This window comes from Gopherus flavomarginatus, chromosome 3 (assembly GCF_025201925.1).
Source record: "Gopherus flavomarginatus isolate rGopFla2 chromosome 3, rGopFla2.mat.asm, whole genome shotgun sequence".
Taxonomy (NCBI): Eukaryota; Metazoa; Chordata; order Testudines; family Testudinidae; genus Gopherus; species Gopherus flavomarginatus.
In genome coordinates this window covers 286066715-286086384 of record NC_066619.1, presented here as the reverse complement: position 1 = coordinate 286086384, position 19670 = coordinate 286066715, and the positions used below count along the sequence as shown (strand labels likewise).

Here is a 19670-nt window from a genome sequence, read left to right as displayed (position 1 = left end):
TTTCTTGACCTCCGCCCTTCTGCAACATTGGTTTCTGGAAATACAGTTAAAATGATTGTTAAGAGTTTTCTTCTTAATGCAGTATTTTCTTTTTTTTGTAACACAGTACACAACAATGGTAGCAACAAGACAAACAACACAAGACAAAACATAAAACACAAAACACAATCTTTGTCACAACCATAGATCCATGGTATTCTGGGTTGCTCCTCAGCTGGTACCAGCTTTTCCTGATTTTCTGAAAGACAAAAAAGAACATATTTCTACCCCTTTGGGGGTGGCAGATTATTGCTTAAAATATCCCTTCCTTTTACAAAGATCCTTGCTGTTTGCTGGCAATAAAGAGGAATTACCCCCTTATGTTCCTGTGGTTTTGTTCTATAGGCAGGCCAGGTTTCAATGGCTCCTACCTTTTAAGGGTTTAGGGGGAATTATTATCCCATAGGGGTTTCAGAGTGGTAGCCGTGTTAGTCTGTATCAGCAAAAACAATGGGGAGTCCTTGTGGCACCTTAGAGACTAATACATTTATTTGGGCTTAAGCTTTTGTGGGCTAGAGCCCACTTCGTCAGATGCATGAAGGGAAAAATACAGGAGCAGGTATAAATATATGAAAGGATAGGGGTTGCTTTACCAAGTGTGAGGTCAGTCTAAGGAGATAAGAGTTCATTCTTGATCCTCTCTTGTTTGCTGTATAGGATGTTGATCAGGTGGTTCCGCAGTTTCTTTGAGAGTGTGGCACAATCTCTCACCATAGTCTGTGTGATATGTTGATTGTAATGGATTCTTTACCTTCAGTTCTTTGGTATTATGTCCATTTGTTTGCATTTGGAAAGGAAGATGATGTGTGTCTGTATCTGCAAGAGTGAAGTTGGTGGATTTCCACTTCATACGGCTGAATTCAGTGCCTTGCATGGTGACAGGTTCCAGAATAGTAGCTGTGTTAGTCTGTATCAGCAAAAACAACGAGGAGTCCTTGTTCAGTCATTACATTCATGAGGTGGTGTACCTCGGTTTGCCTTCTTATACAGCAGACCAAGTTTGCAATGTTTCTCTGCTGTGCTAAGCTTTAAGTGTATTCACAGGTAATAGCTGAGAAGCATCACTACCATATGCCCTTAAAGGTTTTTCCAAAAATCATACACACTATACATTGTTACAGGGGTACTTAATAACATTACATTTATCTCAGTGTTTAATATTAAGATGAAGTCTATTAAAAGTATCTTGTTATACCATACCTTTTATTTAGACAATTTGTTTTTGAGGCCAGTGTGTTCAACGTTCTCTGGAAATCTTTGCACAGGCTTTTTAATGTAATTATATCCTTGGGGTTTTGGTGAATTAAAAGGTAGGGGTGTCATGCATGTAAGCAGACCCCTTTTGTACCTGTCTTCAGATTTCAGCACTGCATACACACAGAAAAAGGATATTTTTTCCTACTTGGGGTTAACCTGTGTCATAAACAGATAGCTAAGGGTTAACGTCTCTTTCACCTGGAAAGAAGTAATCTGAAACACCTGACCAGAGGACCAATCAGGAAACCAGACTTTTTCAGGTCTGGGTGGAGGGAAGTTTGTGTCTGAGTTCTTTGTCTTCTGCCTGTACCCTCTCTGCTATGAAAAGTGATTTTTTCTGTCTCCTGCCTTTCTAATCTTCTATTTCCCAGTTGTAAGTACAAAAGATCAGATAGTGATTTATATTTTTTTTGTATTTACATGTCTATAGTTGCTGGAGTGTTTTAAATTGTATTCTTTTTGAATAAGGCTGTTTATTCATATTTCTTTTAAGCAATTGACCCTGTATTTGTCACCTTAATACAGAGAGACCATTTTTTATGTATTTTTTCTTTCTTTTTACATAAAGCTTTCTTTTTAAGACCTGTTGGAGTTTTTCTTTAGTGGGGAACTCCAGGGAATTGAGTCTGTGCTCACCAGGGAATTGGTGGGAGGAAGAAGTCAGGGGGAAATCTGGGTGTGTTAGATTTACTAGCCTGACTTTGCATTCCCTCTGGGTGAGGGGGGAAGAGAGATTAGCTCTCGGTACTTCTGTTTTCCAAGGCTGGAAATGAGGAGGGTGGAATCCCTCTGTTTAGATTCACGGAGCTTGCTTCTGTGTGACTCTCCAGGAACACCTGGAGGGGGGAAGGGAAAAGGTTTATTTCCCTTTGTTGTGAGACTCAAGGGATTTGGGTCTTGGGGTCCCCAGGGAAGGTTTTTGTGGGGACCAGAGTGCCCCAAAACACTCTAATTTTTTCAGTGGTGGCAGCTTTACCAGGTCCAAGCTGGTAACTAAGCCTGGAGGTTTTCATGCTAACCCCCATATTTTGGACGCTAAGGTCCAAATCTGGGACTAGGTTATCATATGGTGTGCAGTGGTGAGATAGATACAATCCAGAAGCCAGTAGGAATATTATATTTTTATTTTCTCTGCTAGGGGCTTTTTAGCAGAGAGGTTTTGGTTTTAAAAGGAACCAGAGAGAATTTTTTTTCTGCTCTCTCTGGCAGTTCTTGGCTTGCATATTAAGCAAGGAACCATTAAGGGACTATTATGGGTCTTTTGTCACACAATAGCACTCCCATTAGGGGGCAATTACCAGCACTATACACATGCAAATAAAGTGGTTTTTCTGGTTTACTTTACATTGAAAAGATTAGCTAGAGGAAGAAAGGGAAAAAGGCACTGTTGCTAGGCAGACCCCAGGAGGCAACAGAGAACCTGCAGTTCAGACAACAAACACCGGAGGGCACCCCAACACAAGAAAACAGGATGTCATGAAAACCAGAGGCAGTACAGCTCGAAGCAATGGAAAAACAGATAGAACTGCTCAGAACACAGATGGCCAGAGATGAGGCAACTCACAAACAAGAGATGGAAAGGCTACAAAAACAAGAAGAAGAGATGGAACTCCAGAGGGAAGCCCACCGACAGGCCATGGAATTAGAAAAGGCTAAGCAAAACACAGCCAACCCTAACAACCCTGCGCCAATTATCGTTCCACAGCACAGGAAATTTCCCACCTACAAGGCAGGTGATGACACCGAGGCCTTCTTGGAAAATTTTGAAAGAGCCTGTCTTGGGTACAGCATCCCTGAAGACCAGTACATGGTAGAATTGAGGCCACAGCTCAGTGGACCTTTAGCAGAGGTGGCAGCCAAAATGCCTAAGGAGAACATGAACGACTATAAACTTTTTCAAACCAAGGCCAGATACAGAATGGGGATAACCCCAGATCATGCCCGTCGGCGTTTCAGAACCCAAAAGTGGAAACCAGATGTGTCATTTCCCAAACACGCCTACTATGTTGGGAAAAATGATAAGACCTGGATATCAGGACACAATGTTAAATCCTTGGAAGAACTGCACCTCCTCATACAAATGAAGCAGTTTTTGGATGGTGTTCCTGAGGACATAACATGGTACATACAAGATGGAAAACCCAAAAATCTTGCTGAGGCGGGGGAGATTGGAGCCAGATGGATAGAAGTGGCAGAAAGCAAGAAAGCTACTGTCAAGGGGAACGAATACCCCAGGGGGCACACCGACCATAAACCCTACAACCGAGGACAGCCAAAGACCCCACATACAACCCAAGTAAAGCCACAGACGCCCTATTCTTCCACCTCACCAGTCTCCAGTAACTCACCTCGACCCAGTGACCCATCAGATGGAAGATGCTTTAAGTGTAATGAACTGGGACATATCAAGGCCAACTGTCCAAAGAATGCCATCCAAGTGCAGTTCATTACACCACCATCACCCAAAAGATCCCCAGGCCCAGATGCCTCTCAAATACCCTTGGAGCGAAGGGAAAATTTGAGAGTGGGCGGAAAGAAGGTTATTGCGTGGAGAGACACGGGGGCACAAGTGTCAGCTATCCACCAATCCTTCGTAGACCCCAAATTCATCAACCCAAAGGCCCAAGTGACAATTTACCCCTTCATGTCACAAGCTGTAGACTTGCCTACAGCTGAACTGCCTGTCCAGTACAAAGGCTGGTCAGGTATGTGGACTTTTGCAGTCTATGACAATTATCCTATCCCCATGCTACTGGGAGAAGACTTGGCCAACCAGGTGAAGCGGGCCAAGCGAGTGGGAATGGTTACACGTAGCCAAATCAGGCAAGCTTCCAGACCCATTCCTGTTCCTGAGCCTTCCACAGACGCCCCGTCTGTGTTACCAGAGACCCAGACAGAGGTAGTGAACCCGGATTCCATGCCAACCACTGAAACAGCCACAGCACCTCCAGTCCCAGGCACGGAACTGGAACAGCAACCAGCACCAGCAAGTGCAACCACATCTTCAAACTCAACGCCAGAGGGCGCCAGCAGGCCAAAACTGGCAGAAGCAAAAGACAGCCATACCCAAAAGGCTCAGCCCGAGCCTGAAATACCCTCAGGTGCACCAGCGGAGAGCGGTTCACCAGCAACGGAAACAACCCCATCACCTACATCGCTTCCAGAGGGACCAAGCCCAAGTCCACAGTCTGAGGAAGAACTGGTGACCCCAGCCTCAAGGGAACAGTTCCAGACTGAGCAGGAAGCGTGGGCGGCGGCACAGAGCACCCCACCACCTCTCAGCTCTTCTAATCGATCCCGGTTTGTTATAGACCAAGGACTTTTATACAACGAGATTCTTTCTGGTGGACACCGGGAAGAATGGCAGCCGCAAAAACAGTTGGTGGTTCCAACTAAGTACCGGAGGAAGCTCTTAAGCTTATCCCATGATCATCCCAGTGGCCATGCTGGGGTAAACAGAACCAAGAACCGGTTGGGAAAGTCCTTCCACTGGGAGGGGATGGGCAAGGACGTTGCCAAGTATGTCCGGTCTTGTGAGGTATGCAAAAAGGTGGGAAAACCCCAAGACCAGGTAAAGGCCCCTCTCCAGCCACTCCCCATAATTGAGGTCCCATTTCAGCGAGTAGCTGTGGATATTCTGGGTCCTTTCCCAAAAAAGACACCCAGAGGAAAGCAGTATGTACTAACTTTCGTGAACTTTGCTACCCGATGGCCGGAAGCAGTAGCTCTAGGCAACACCAGGGCTAACACTGTGTGCCTGGCCCTAACAGACATTTTTGCAAGGGTAGGTTGGCCCTCCGACATCCTTACTGATTCAGGATCTAATTTCCTGGCAGGGACCATGCAAAAACTGTGGAAAACTCATGGGGTGAACCACTTGGTTGCCACCCTGTACCACCATCAAACCAATGGCCTGGTGGAGAGGTTTAATGGAACTTTGGGGGCCATGATACGTAAATTCGTCAACGAATACTCCAATAATTAGGACCAAAAAGGATATTTTTTCCTACTTGGGGTTAACCTGTCCCTCTCATATTTTTAGGTTTCACTTTGTTTTCCACCTTCCTCTGGAGGGTCACAATTTGAGCCTTTTGGTTTCAGGTAGTTTGTTTGCTGGCCAGGCATATTCATTATCTACAGCTCCTTTGTGGTGCCATTTATGAACAGTTCTCTCTTTCCTCTATCAGTTAGGTAATTTGCATTAACACAGACGCTTTCTGGCTTGCTTTTGCATCCAAAGCCATCAGCAGCTGAGAGACTCTGTCTTAGAAGGGACAAAATCAACTTCCACCTGCGTTTTGATTTCATTTCACTTTCAACTCCTGTTTCCAAAACACCCAGCGAGCTGAAAAAGAAAACAGAACCTATTGTGGCTCCCTGTAGAGCTCTAATACGATTTTCATTAAGTAGCATGCTTTGTTTGCATTTCTTTTACCCCTTCTATAATATACACTGCACATGTCCTGGGGGAAAAGGCACCCTCCTTTCATAGTTTTACTTCTATAACATTTGTGATGCAGTAGGGACTGTCTGTGTGGGGAGTGAGAGAGCAGGGGAGGACTTTAGGGAATGGATGATACCAGAGCCTGTAACCTGAGCTAGGTAAGGGAGGGGAAAGGTCAACACCTTTGCCCGGGAAGGGGACAAAGGAAGGGAGTGGCAGGAGGGAAGCAGTTTGAGTTTGGGCTTGGGGCTGTGTGGGTGGAATTCAGGGTATCCTAGCTAGTATCCAAGCACCCTGAAAGCCCAAAAGGACTCGGTGGAGGGGTCCTGACTGTGCCTGCAAGCTCTGCTGTAACCTGTGTTCCTGTTGTCCAATAAACCTTCTGTTTTACTGGCTGGCTGAGAGTCACTGTGGGTCCCAGGAAGAGGGGTGCAGGGCCGGACTCCCCCACACTCCGTGACAACTGGTGGCAGTGGTGGGATATACTGCACCCCGTGGACGGCGCTTCCTGCAGTAAGTGACTGGGGAGCAGTAAAACGAAGGGGTAATTAACCCCTGGGAGTGTGTGCCCAGTGAGAAGGACTTTGCAGTAACAGGGTCCCCCGGGGGATTGCAGCGAGCGGTCCCAGGGGCGGAGGAGTCTGCAGCTCGACCCTGGCAGAGAGGTGGTGACCTCAAGAAGGGCTGGTGCACTAGGGGTCCCCCTGGAAACCGTGGGGAGCGGCGAGCACCCCGGCCTGTGAGTGGCCAGCAGGAAAATGTATGCCAAGCGGCACAAGTGCGACCTGCTGGAGCTGTGCAAGCAGAGGGGGTTGCGCCCGGGGAGACGCACCAAGGACCAGCTGATTGCCCAGCTGGAGCAGGGAGACCGCATAAATGAACAGAGCCCTGTCTCTGAGGGAAGCAGCCGAGCAGATGCAGCGCAGGCACCAGTGTCTGTCCCCGCTGGGAGTGGTCAGCCGGCGGACGAGGGCTTCCCGAGACCCCCCCTTCCTAGGCGTAGGGGAAGGGCGAGGAGGAGCCCAGTGTATACCGAGGGCACCGTGACGCCCCCAGCCAGCAGGGGATCCGCCCGGCGAAGCTCACCCCCCAGCAGGAAATCCTCCCAGCAACGCTCGGCATCCGTGGAGCGGAGGCAGCTGGAATATGAAAGGGAGCTGAGAAGGGAAGAGCTCGAGTTAAAAAGGCGAGAGCTGGAGGAGAAGGCGAAACAGCGTAAACATGAGGAGAACCAGCACCAGCGTGAGTGGGAGGAGAAGGATAAACAGCGTAAACATGAGCTGGACCTGGCCCGGCTGAGGAGAAGTGAGGCCCCGGCTGCGGCGAGTGAGGGGGGACCCAAGCCTACAAAGAGCTTTGATAAGCACTTGCTGCCCCGGCGTAAGGAGGAGGAGGACATAGATACCTTCCTGATGGCCTTTGAGAATGCCTGCGAGCTGCACAGGGTTGACCCTGCAGACAGGATCGCAGTTCTCACCCCCTTACTGGACTCCACAGCCGTGGAGGTGTACAGCCGACTGAAAGGGGCAGAGGCAGGGGACTACGAACTGTTCAAACAGGCCCTGCTCCGCGAGTTTGGGCTGACTCCTGAGATGTACCGGAAAAAGTTCCGGAGCCAGCGTAAAACCCGTGAGGTCACATACCTACAACTGGTCAACCGGGAGCAGGGGTATGCCCGCAAGTGGACAGCTGGGGCCCAAACTAAAGAGGACCTGCTTCACCTATTCATACTGGAGCACCTGTACGAGCAGTGCCCATCCGACCTGAGGCTGTGGTTGATGGACCAGAAGCCGGAGAACCCGCAGCATGCAGGCCAGCTGGCCGACCAATTTGTGGACACTCGGGCAGGGGATGGCAGGAAGAAGTCTCGAAGGAGCAGGCCTGCCTCAACGCAGAGAGAGAGTCATCATGGGACCTCCCAAAGGGGGCCTATGAAGAACCCCCCCAAAAGGGGAACATCCAGCGGCAGGTCCCTCCGACCCACTCAAGGGGACCCACGAGATATGGGCTGCTATCGCTGTGGCCAACGAGGTCACATACGGGCCCAGTGCCCCAAGCTCAGGGACAGACCAAGCAGACCCAACCCGCAGAGGGTGGACTGGGTAAAAACCCAATCGGAGGAGGGGCTACATTCCCAGGAAAGGGGGGCTGGCAACATACCACCTGTGGATGCTCCAGGTTCCGGGTTTTTGGTTTACCGGGTGGGCGCGGGGCTGCCCCTCCGGAAAGAGTGCATTGTTTCCCTGAAAGTGGATGGGAGGAAGGTCACTGGGTACTGGGACACGGGCACAAAGGGGGGGGCCAAGGAGGGCCCCAAGGATGTGGGGGTACACCAATATTTGCCCACTGACGTGTTAATGGGAGGGAACCTTGAGGACTGGCCTAGTAACACCCAGAGTGCCCTGGTCGTGACTCGTAGTCAGACTCGGCAAAGGGCACTGCTCCCCGACAACGGGGAAGGTACTCGACCCTAGGTGCAGGACCCTAACCCAGGGAGCGGGGAACGCCCAGGGGCACGGTTCAGAGAGGCTGCGGCCTCAGACCCAGCCAGCAAGAGAGAGCCGGTCCCCATCCCTGTCCCAGCTGCTGAGTTCCAGGCCGAAGTGCAGAAAGATCCCTCCTTGCGGAAGCACAGGGACCGGGCTGACCTTAGTGCGGTACAGACCATGAGGAGAGGTTGCAAGGAGAGGTTCCTGTGGGAGAAGGGGTTCCTGTACCGAGAATGGGCTCCCCCAAGGGAAGTAGAGTCATGGGGGATCAGGAGGCAGCTGGTGGTTCCCCAGAAGTTCCGTCACAAGCTGCTGTACCTGGCCCATGACATCCCTCTCGCAGGGCACCAGGGAATCCGGCGCACCAGGCAGAGGCTGCTACAGAACTTTTACTGGCCTGGGGTCTTTACCCATGTCCGACAGTACTGCCAATCCTGTGACCCCAGCCAGAGGGTGGGGAAGGCCCGGGACAAGGGGAAAGCGGCTTTGAGGCCTTTACTCATCATAGAAGAACCTTTCCAGAAGTGGCCATGGACATAGTGGGACCCCTCAGCAAGACAACCCGGTCAGGGAAGAAATACACCTGGTGGTGGTGAATTTTGCCACTCGCTACCCCGAGGCAGTGGCCTTGTCCTCTATCGAAGCCGACACAGTGGCAGATGCGCTGCTGACAATTTTCAGTCGGGTGGGGTTCCCCAAGGAGGTCTTAATGGACCAGGGGTCCAACTTCATGTCGGCCCTGCTCCGGTCCTTATGGCAGAAATGTGGGGTCCAGCACAACTGGGCCTCAGCATATCACCCCCAGTCCAACGGGCTGGTAGAAAGGTTCAACGGGACGCTGAAAATGATGCTAAAAACATTTATGAACCAGCACCCGCAAGATTGGGACAAGTACTTACCTCACCTGCTGTTTGCGTACAGGGAGGTACCCCAGAAATCTACTGGGTTTTCACCTTTCAAACTGTTGTATGGAAGGCGGGTGAGGGGGCCCCTAGACCTGATGAGGGATGAATGGGAGGGGAAGGCCGCTCCCGAGGAAGAGTCAGTGGTGAAGTATGTCCTGACCTTCCGGGAAAGACTGGCCGAGCTCATTGGCCTGGCCAGGGAGAATCTGGCCCGAGCCCAGAGGAGGCAGAAGGTCTGGTATGACCGCACAGCACGAGCCTGTGCCTTCGCCACCGGGGATCAGGTAATGGTTCTCATCCCCGTGAGGAGAAACAAACTCCAGGCCGCCTGGAAAGGGCCCTTCAAGGTTATCAAGCAACTGAATGAGGTAAACTATGTGGTGGAGCTGTCAAACCGGGCACATCACCGTCGGGTGTACCATGTGAACATAATGAAACCATACTATAACAGGGGGAATGTGGTATTGGCCGTGTGTGGACATTGGGAGGGGCAGGGAAATGACCCCTTAGTAGATCTATTCCCTGGGACAAAAGCTGGTTCCCCCCTGGAGGCAATTCCCCTCTCTGATCAACTGATCCCGGGCCAGCACGCTGAGATCAGAGGGGTGCTGCATCTGTACCGACAGCTGTTTTCCAACCAGCCTGGACGCACTAATTTGACTGTCCACCGGGTGGAAACCAGGTCACATCCCCCTATAAGATGTTCCCCTTTTCGGGTCACTGGTAAAACTGCCCAGGATCTTAAAAGAGAGGTCAGGGACATGCTGGCTTTGGGGGTGATCCAGCCGTCTTCCAGCCCTTGGGCCTCGTCAGTGGTGCTAGTCCCCAAGAAGGATGGGTCAATCCGGTTCTGTGTGGACTATCGAAAGCTCAATGCCATCACCGTATCTAATGCCTACCCTATGCCCAGGCCTGACGAGCTCCTAGACAAGCTGGGAAGTGCTCGGTACCTCACCACTATGGATCTTACCAAAGGCTACTGGCAAGTGCCGCTGGACGCAGATGCCAGGCTGAAATCGGCCTTTATCACCCCTCTGGGGCTCGATGAGTTTCTGACCCTGCCCTTCGGCCTCAAGGGAGCGCCAGCCACCTTCCAGCGCCTGGTGGATCAGCTACTGCAGGGGATGGAGAGTTTTGCCATGGCGTATATTGATGACATCTGCGTCTTCAGCCAGACCTGGGAGGACCACATGTCCCAGGTTAAACAAGTCCTAGACCAACTCCGAAAGACTGGGTTAACAGTAAAGGCTGAGAAGTGCAAGGTGGGGATGGCTGAAGTATCTTACCTGGGCCATCGGGTGGGGAGCGGCTGCCTGAAGCCGGAACCAGCCAAGGTGGAGGTAATCAGAGACTGGCCTGCTCCCCAAACCAAAAAGCAGGTCCAGGCCTTTATTGGAATGGCGGGATACTATCGAAGGTTCGTGCCCCACTTTAGTGCCATAGCCGGCCCCATCACTAAACTGTGCAAAAAGGGGAAGCCAGACAAGGTGATCTGAACTAAGCAGTGCCAGAAGGCTTTCCGGGCGCTGAAGGAGGCTCTGGTTAGTGGCCCAGTTCTGGCAAACCCAAATTTTGACAAACCCTTTATGGTGTTCACTAATGCCTCAGACACGGAACTGGGGGCAGTGGTAATGCAGAAGCATAAAAAGGGAAAAAGACACCCCATCGTGTACCTAAGTAAGAAGCTGCTACCCCGGGAACAAAGCTACGCGGCCATCAAGAAGGAATGCCTGGCCATGGTGTGGGCCCTTAAAAAGCTAGAGCCATATCTCTTTGGGCAACACTTCACCGTGTACACCGACCACTCTCCCCTGACCTGGCTGCACCAGATGAAAGGAGCCAACGCCAAGCTCCTGAGGTGGAGCCTGCTCCTGCAGGACTATGACATGGACGTGGTCCATGTGAAGGGAAGTGCCAACCTGACAGCGGATGCGTTGTCCCGGAGAGGGGGCCCTGAACTTCCCCAGGTCACTGGGCAGAGTGACCCCGCTCAGTTCAGTCTCGAAGGGGGGAGAGATGTGATGCAGTAGGGACTGTCTGTGTGGGGAGTGGGAGAGCAGGGGAGGACTTTAGGGAATGGACGATACCAGAGCCTGTAACCTGAGCTAGGTAAGGGAGGGGAAAGGTCAACACCTTTGCCCGGGAAGGAGGACAAAGGAAGGGAGTGGCAGGAGGGAAGCAGTTTGAGTTTGGGCTTGGGGCTGTGTGGGCGGAATTCAGGGTATCCTAGCTAGGATCCAAGCACCCTGGAAGCCCAAAAGGACTCGGTGGAGGGTCCTGACTGTGCCTGCAAGCTCTGCTGTAACCTGTGTTCCTGTTGTCCAATAAACCTTCTGTTTTACTGGCTGGCTGAGAGTCACTGTGGGTCCCAGGAAGAGGGGCGCAGGGCCGGACTCCCCCACACTCCGTGACAACATTATATTAGCCATATCAATTTTTACATAAGGTGTAACTGTTTCTTTTGTGCTCACAGAGTTTTCGTGTACCTTCATCCAACTACAATCTGATTACTCAGAGCCACCTTAAGGCTCAGTGCTTCTAATGTTGCTTCTTTTTTTTGTGTACACCTCACCCCTGCTGTTGCTCCAGAGAGGCACGGTCTTTTTTCCTTTTTTCTTTTGCTACAGCTTTTATCGGCTATTTTGTTACAAAAAAAAAGAGGATACAGAATTTCTTCCCCTTCTCCTGGGTTTGACGACCCTGCTGCAGCCACGACTTGAGATAATGAACATTATAAAGCACTGAGGTACCTTAAGGGTTAAGTGCTAAATACCAAAGCCAAATAACACCAGTTACTTGTGCCTGGCAGAAAGCGTCTGGCAGTTTTGCAACTTTGAATGAAAGATTCAGATGGCTTTTTAGTGGTGTTATTTAAAAACAAAACAAAAACCATTTAAACACTCCCCATATTTACATAATATATTCACATACACACATACACACAGACATCCGTCCTCTTTTGCTTAACATCCCTTACACTGCTTTACTGTTTACACAGCTGCCCATAGATTACATTGCTGTATGTTTGGGGACAGGTCAGTTCCAATAGAAACCCCTTATGTTCTTTTAGCGCATTTGACTAAATTGTTGGGTCAAATGATTCAAAGCAGATTGTCTTATTTCATGGCTTATTTACAGACCTTCCTTCGGAAAAGGGCCCATTTTCCCTTCAGAATGGCTGCAATGACACCGAGAATTTGCTTCCTATAACGCTTTTCTTTCTTTAACATTTTCACAAGATTCAACTGCTTAATTCCTTCCAGCCTCTGCAGAGTTAACTTCTCACTCCCTTTCCTTAATTCACTTGTTTGTCTCCCAGAATGACGCCTCCATCAACTCAGATTTCATCATTCCTGGAATTGTCCCAGGGATCTGAATTCCCCATGTCTGCACTTGCTTCTTTCCTTACTCCTGTCATTCTGCCCCTGAGGGCTCCCAGCCTGTTTTCCGATCTCATTATCTGTTGCCTACCTGCTTGTCTGGGCCTGATCCTGCTTTCCTCGCTCAACAATCCCTTCCCACGGGCACAGGCTTAGTCCCACTAACCACCCTCAACTAGCCCCCACCCCTCCTGGTCCCTTCCTCTCTTGTTGCTCTGGGGTGGTCATTCTGCCAGGCAGGTAGTGACCCTTTCTGACACAAGGCACAGGTACTTTGCTATTGTTTATCCTCTTAGGTTCTATCAGTTCAGTCCAAAAGACCTCAGGCTGCCTGCATTCTCTGCACCAAAATTCTTACCTGCACAAAATTCTCTGTTACTCACACATTCAAGGACACCCACTTTTCCCCCAGTTCCTAGGACTCCAGGGGAAAAGCACCTAACTTTACCCCTCCATGGGCTCTGGGCAAATACCCTGTCCCTGTGGACTCAGAGCAAACATCCTTTCCTTGTGGAACTCGCAAAGTGCGACATAGCAACTTGTAGGGAGCGACCCCACCCTGTCGTCTTTTACCTCCTACTGCAACGGACAAACTACAAACTGTTTGTACCATCCATCTCCTTCCTCTCTACCAATCCTCACTGGGGCCTCCAAATTCTGTTACCCGAGGTTCTTTCAACCCAAAGCTCTTGGTAATGTTTACCTAGTGTGAGGTGGTGTCAGAAATAAATCACAGGACACATGGCCATCCAGGGTATCTGACCAATAGATGGTGGCACAAACAGGACAACACAAGAGTGCTTTCCCTTAAAGCTAAACTTTACTTAGTCTCAAGCACTCACACACGTCCGCAACAGGTTAGTAAAACACCCCACCCCTCGATAATTACTGAAGTTGAGTGTGGTTCTCAAGTGGCATAGCGGCAGCCCGTCTGCCGGTGCGGAACACAAGATGCATCCAGAGGGAGAGACCTGTCCTGAAGAGTCCCACTACCTCAAAGTTTTCCTCCTTATTTATAACAAAATGACATGTCCCTTACAGAAAACTTCTTCAGCAAGCAATTTCAATGGCCCAGCAAGATGCTTCCTTCTGATTATTGATTAACCAGGTGGGGGGCTTTCCCAGAGTTTGCAGCCTTGAGACCCTGTCAGACACATTCTTGAGGGCACATCTTTCTCCTCTATAATGCATGCATCAGCAACTTCAACACAATTCTTATCAGGAAGGACATGGGGTCAAGATGCCCTTTCTGTGACACCCAAAACCCCATCCCCTCCTTCTTCGGTCAAGCTAAGCCTGCTGCATGACCACTTTACGGCATGCTTTTAGCACTAAGCCATAGTGGTTTCAGGCACTTCACTGGTTTGCCAAACTCTCCCCGTACACTGAGTGTAGGTATGGAGAAAACACTGATAAAGTTTGCAGATGACGCAAGGCTAGGAGAGAAGGGTTGCAACACTTTGAAGGATAGAGCTAAAATTCAGAGGGATCTTGCTAAATTGGAGAACTGGGCTATAGACAACAACATGAAATTCAACAAAGACAAACGTAAGGTGCTACAAATAGTGAAGAACCACCAAATACACAAATATAGAATGGGGGGAAAGTGGTTTGGCGCAGCACTGCTGAGAAGGATCGGGGAGTTGTGGTGGATCCCAACCTAAACATGAGTCAGCAATGTGATGCTATTGCAGAAAAAGCAAATGCAGTTTTAGGTTCAGGAGGTGACAGTACCACTCTAGTCGGTACTGAGTAGGCCTCAGCTGGAGTACCGTGTCCAGTTCTGGTCACCATTGTATAGAAAGGATGTAGAGAAACTGGAGAGTATCCAGAGGTGGACACAGATGGTCAGAAGGATGGAATGCAATGCAAGGCATCTGAGCAAAGACTGAAGGGACTGGGTATGTTTGGTTTGGAAAAGAGGAGACTAACAGAGGACATGACAGCAGTCTTCAAACACTTGAAAGATTGACATAAGAAAGATGGGGAAAAGTTGTTCTCTTTTGCCACAGAAGGCAGGATGAGGGGCGATGGGTTCAAACTACAGCACAGCAGATTGAGATTAAATCTCAGGACAAACTTCCTCACTGTAAGAACAATAGGACAATGGAACAGATGCCTAGGGAGGTTCTGGAAGCTCTGTCGCTGGAGGGTTTCAAAGGCTGGCCGACTGTCTGGGATGGTTTAGACCCAGCAAACCCGGCGTCTTGGCAGGGTTAGACTAGACGACCCTTGCGGCCCCTTCTAAGGGCTTGGCTACACTCAAAACTTCAAAGCGCTGCCACGGGAGCGTTTTGAAGTGTGAGTGTGGTCGCGGTGCCAGCGCTGGCAGACAGCTCTCCCGGCGCTGCACGTACTCCACCTCCCTATGGGGATTAGCTTGCAGCGCTGGGAGCCGCGCTCCCAGTGCTGCAGCACTGTTTACACTGGCGCTTTACAGCGTTGTATCTTGCAGCGCTCAGGAGTGTGTTTTTTTCACACCCCTGAGTAAGAAACTTGCAGCGCTGTAAAGCGCCAGTGTAGCCAAGACCTAACTCGATGGTTCTATGATTCTCTGAGTTAACATCCTTCTTCTGCAGTGACGACCAGGCCTTAAGGGTTGGCTCCTGGCCCTCACTCAGGTAGTTCCTGCCAGGCCTTTCCCTCTGGCTGGTGTGGGGGAAGGTGCTCCCAGGATCCCCTCTGGATCCTCCACAGGTCTCTTTCTGCCCTTTACCCGTCTATCAGGGCACCAGGCACCAGCTCTCCCTGAGCAAGGGTGCTCTATCAGCCCCTTGCAAGACTTTGGGCCTCACCCACCAGCCCCCTATGTCTTTCTGAGCCTCTTGTCTCCCCTCTGTGATACAGCAGGTTTTATTTTACAAGCAGCCCTGCCCCTACCCCAGGCTACCATCACGTGATGTCTGATCCAGCCAGTGTCCCAAACCATCAACTGGGGTGCGGGCTAACTGCACACTGATGGGGCTGAGCCCAAATCCACTAAAAGGGCCAGCCCGCCCCAACAGCACCCACCTGGCAGAGGAGGGGGGAAGCCGCTGCCAGGAGTCAGGCTGTGCTGGACCAGTGGCGATGGCTGCAGCAGGGCACAGAGATGCAATGGGCTGGGGGAGGCGGAGGCAGAATTATGTGTAACTGTGACACCCCTGATCCCTGCCCCTCAGCGCAACTCCCTGCTGAAGCACAGGCCTGAGCTCTGTCTTTTCAGGACTTCAGAAAAGAAACGTATTGCACAGAATTGAAGCTCAGAGCTACGGTACCAGCCCTGCCTGTAGGAGTTAACAACAGCTGCCAGTCAGCTCAGAGACTCCCAGACAATTTCTTAGTGAGCGAACGTTTAACACACACACAGCCCCTTGCAGACAGTATGAGGGACACTTTTCAGTCCCTTCAGCAGCGCGGTTCAGCAGTAAATCTGTGGGGTTCCTTACAGAGACTCCCGGTGCTGTTGCTGTCTCATGTATTTCAGTGCAAGGTAACAACGCAACACTCACTTGTGGAGTTTGGGCCACACCTTCCCAGCATTCCCCTCTGACCTCACACTGATCATTGCCTAGTCTCTGTGGGGGGGCTCCAAATGTATGTGTCCCCCCTCTGGACTCTCTGGGGCCTGAGGAGAATGGCAGCCTCTCCGTCCCCGCCCAGCACCTCAGAATCTCCACAGCAAACACCAGTCCAAAGCTCCGTCCGGCCAGCAGCAATTCCCATGTAGCACCCCTGCTCCACTTGGTTATCTTCTTTAATGCCAGTTGGCTTACAGGTGTTGATGGACAGGTCTGGGTTCTTCTGGATCCTACCACCCACTCAGCTGGGCGAATCTTCTTTATTTTCCCCTAGGAATTTATTTGGAGGTGCCTCAGCCCCCCTCGCTCCTTCCTGGCAGGGTCACCAGGGCAGCTTGGGCGGAAAATTCTTACCACAGGGGAACTCCCACTTACTTGCCAGATCATTGGAGACTCCCAAGAAATAACACAAACACATACAATGTATTCAACACAGGAATTATATTAAACAAGAGACAAACATACCATAACAGGCTAAACTACTGCTAATACCTGTGACTTTCCCCAGTCACAGGACCTGATGTAGCAAATATAAGATCAGTGTCCCATTGGTACGCGTACTTTGTTGGGGCCCTTGATGACCTATGACCACGAGATCTTCTCTGCAGTGATTTCGCCGCGTGGCTGACTGGGTTCAGTACAGCCCAGAAGACTCACAAGTGGGAGGAGGTGGTAGGTCCCTCCACAGGTTTAATAAGCAGCAGGTTATAAAATCCCCAAACCCTCACTCCCTGGCTTGAGGACACAGTTCAGGGAGTAGGGGGTCCCCAAAACAAGTTCCCCGACTGACTAACTAAAAGGTGGTGCCCTCACAAACTCCATGAATGATTCTCAGGTTCAGAGCTGACTCTGGACCCCTCGGTCACTGCAGAGGGGCTGGTCTCTGCTGGCCGGGATCCTCCTCAGGCAGGAGTCAGGCTGCGTTGGTCCCAGGATTTCGCCTCCCCACCAAGGGGTGCAGAGCTCAAGGTGCAGGTTACACAACTGCACTGAACTCCAAACTGTCGTCTCCTAGCCCAGCACCAGACACACCCCCAGCAGGCAGCAGCCGTGGACTAGCAGTCAGAGCAGAGCTGAGCATGTGGGGACTGGTCCAGCGGTGAGATGCCAAAATATTAACAACGGGATCCCTCCTCCTCACCCCACGAGAGGGTCGTGGCCGCCTCCTCCCCGGGGACTCCTGCCCCATCCAACCCCCCACATTCCTTGATATCCCCCCCCAGGACCCCTGCCCCATCCACCCCCCTTCTCTATCCCCTGACTACCCCCTGCAGCCCCATGCAACCCCTCCTGTCATTCCTGATTGCCCCCCGGGACCCCTGCCCCATCCAACCACCCCTTCTCCCTGTGCCCTGACCGCCCCTGGAATTCCTGCCCCAACTGCCCCCCGCCACCCGATCCAACCCCCCCTCCTTCCTGACTGCCCCCCAGCCCCTTGCCCCCATTCAATCCCTCGTTCCCTGCCCTCTGACCAGCCCACCCCATCCACCCCCCCAAAAACCCCCAAACTCCCCTGCCCTCATCCAACACCCTGTCTCTGTTCCCTGCCCCCTTACCACGCTGCCTGGAGCCACTCGGCAGGGACCAGCAGCAGCACCGGTGCCTGTGGGGCTGGTGCCGCGGGGCCCGGACCAGCACTGGCGCTGTGGGGGCTGGGCCGGGCTGGAGCTGCGGGGCCGGGACCAGCACCAGCACCACAGGGCAGGGCTGGGCTGGAGCCGCGGGGCCCGGTCTGGAGCCGCGGGGCCAAAGCTGGAGGCGCTCAGCTGGGGCCGGGACAGGACGGGGCTAGGGGCGCTCGGCCGGACCGGGCTGGGGCTCCTCGGCCAGGACCAGGAGCCGGGCCGGAGGGAGCCACGGGGCCGGAGCCAGGGGCACTCGGCTGGGGCCGGGACTGGGCTGGGGCCGGGGGTGCTCGACCAGGGTACCAGGCTGGAGGGAGCCGCTGAGCCGGCCACACCTCCCCTCCCCTCGCGCCCCAGCTAACCTGCCTCCTGCTTGTTTCAGGCTTCCCGCGAACATCTGATTTGCGGGAAGCAGGGGAGGCGGAGGAGAAGGGGGCAGAGCATTCAGGAGAGGAGGGGGAAAGGAGCTGGGGCCGGGGCGGAGTGCCGGAGCCTTTGTTAAATAAAGCCCTTATGGAACCGGTTGTCCTGGAACAACCAGTTCTAAAAGGCCTTCTAAATGTAACAACCGGTTCCTGCGAAGCGGCTCCAGCTCACCACTGGACTGGTCTCCCCTAGGGAGCTGGAGGGCGAACTCAGCCTGGCTGGGGAAGTTTCCCAGCAAAACTGGACAAACTGGGAGTCATCAGGGGAGAGGAAAAAGCCAGCAAGGCTGCTTGTCCTTCCTGGAAACGTCCTGTACAGCCCCCGAGATGGCGACCGAGGCCGTGTCTACACTACAAAGTGATGTCGGCGTTCAGCCACCAACGTTTGTGTATCGCCGGGCATGTGTCCACTTGGCTGCTTGTAGCAGTGCTGCTCCTACTCACCAGGAGTGCTTGTGTAACACGCTAACCTTTGATTCCACACGTGCCCCCTCTCATCCCATGTTACCGCCGGAGCAGTGAGCAGGGTCTGTCTCTTTGGATAGCAGAACTCCCACCCGTGGATGGTCACACACAGGAAAAAGATGCAGATTTGGACAGTCGTGGATGTCCCAGGATAGGGCCGGCCTTCGGGGTGGGCGATGTGGGTGACAGCCCAGGGCGCCAATGTCGGGGGGGAGAGGATGTGGTCCAGAGGCAAAGAGCAGAACACAGGCCTGGCCCCACACTGCCCCCAGCCTGCCCCACACCGTGCTTCAGCGGGATGACGCTAGAGGCCCCACAACACAAGAGGGCCAGGACACAGAGCAGGACTGCCATGGCTGGGGCGGAGCTGGGGGTATCCCAGGAGGGGAGAGGCCCAGGCTTCCCCAGGCCCAGCCCCTCTGCTGTACGACCTCCAACAGCCAACCGCACGCGCCGCACATGGGGATGATGCCTTTACGCTCTCGCCAGAACCCCACCCGCAAGAGGGGGCCATAAAAGGCTGGGCCCAGGGGGCTGGAACAATGCGAATAGTGGGGTGCTGAGAGCCACTAAACTGACCTGTAACCCCTGCATGTGATGGAAACCACCTCCAGCCAGGGGACGCGGCAGCCCCCTTAGATCCAGCACCTATGGCCAGGCACTGCCGACAGAGCGCTGTCTACCTCTTCCCTCTCCCCTACTACCCCCATCCGCCCAACTCTCTCCTCCATGCCCTTCCCCTCCTTCCCCCATTCAACTGTCTCTCCCCTCCTCTCCATCTCCTTCCCTCATCCAACCACCAGGCATCACTTCCCATTTCTATTTCTGGGCCAGGGCTGCTGTCAGAGGGAGGCTCTAACCCACCAGGCTGCAGAAAGGACCCACAGGCCACTGATCAGGGGCTCAGCTCATCACGAAGGCAGGACAATGGCGAGGGAGAATATCTATGAGAACATGCCGATGACGGAAGCTGCTTCCCGGCCCAAAGGTAAACACAAGTGTCTGCACCAGACCCTGGATTCCCGCTGGCCTCTCCTTGGCTTTGCAGTCTCTGCATGAGCGTCCTGGGCAGCGATCACTT

General features: G+C 52.4%; 1 protein-coding gene and 1 long non-coding RNA gene across 10 annotated transcripts in view; one reads left to right on the top strand and one right to left on the bottom strand.

Moving 5' to 3' along the window:
- The window catches only part of LOC127046423 (C-type lectin domain family 4 member F-like), a 167724-nt gene that overhangs the window by 68690 nt on the left and 79364 nt on the right, over positions 1-19670 (top strand). For all 9 annotated transcript variants that reach the window (XM_050943444.1, XM_050943440.1, XM_050943445.1 and 6 more), the window contains exon 2: positions 19424-19577. In XM_050943444.1, the coding sequence (XP_050799401.1) occupies positions 19517-19577 (61 nt within the window). In that variant the 5' untranslated portion in view covers positions 19424-19516. The remainder of the gene's footprint in view (positions 1-19423; positions 19578-19670) is intronic.
- Positions 511-12503, bottom strand: LOC127046458 (uncharacterized). The gene is made up of 2 exons (XR_007773084.1): positions 12439-12503; positions 511-906 (listed from the first exon to the last, which is right to left on the bottom strand). It is a non-coding gene; the product is annotated as an uncharacterized LOC127046458 (long non-coding RNA).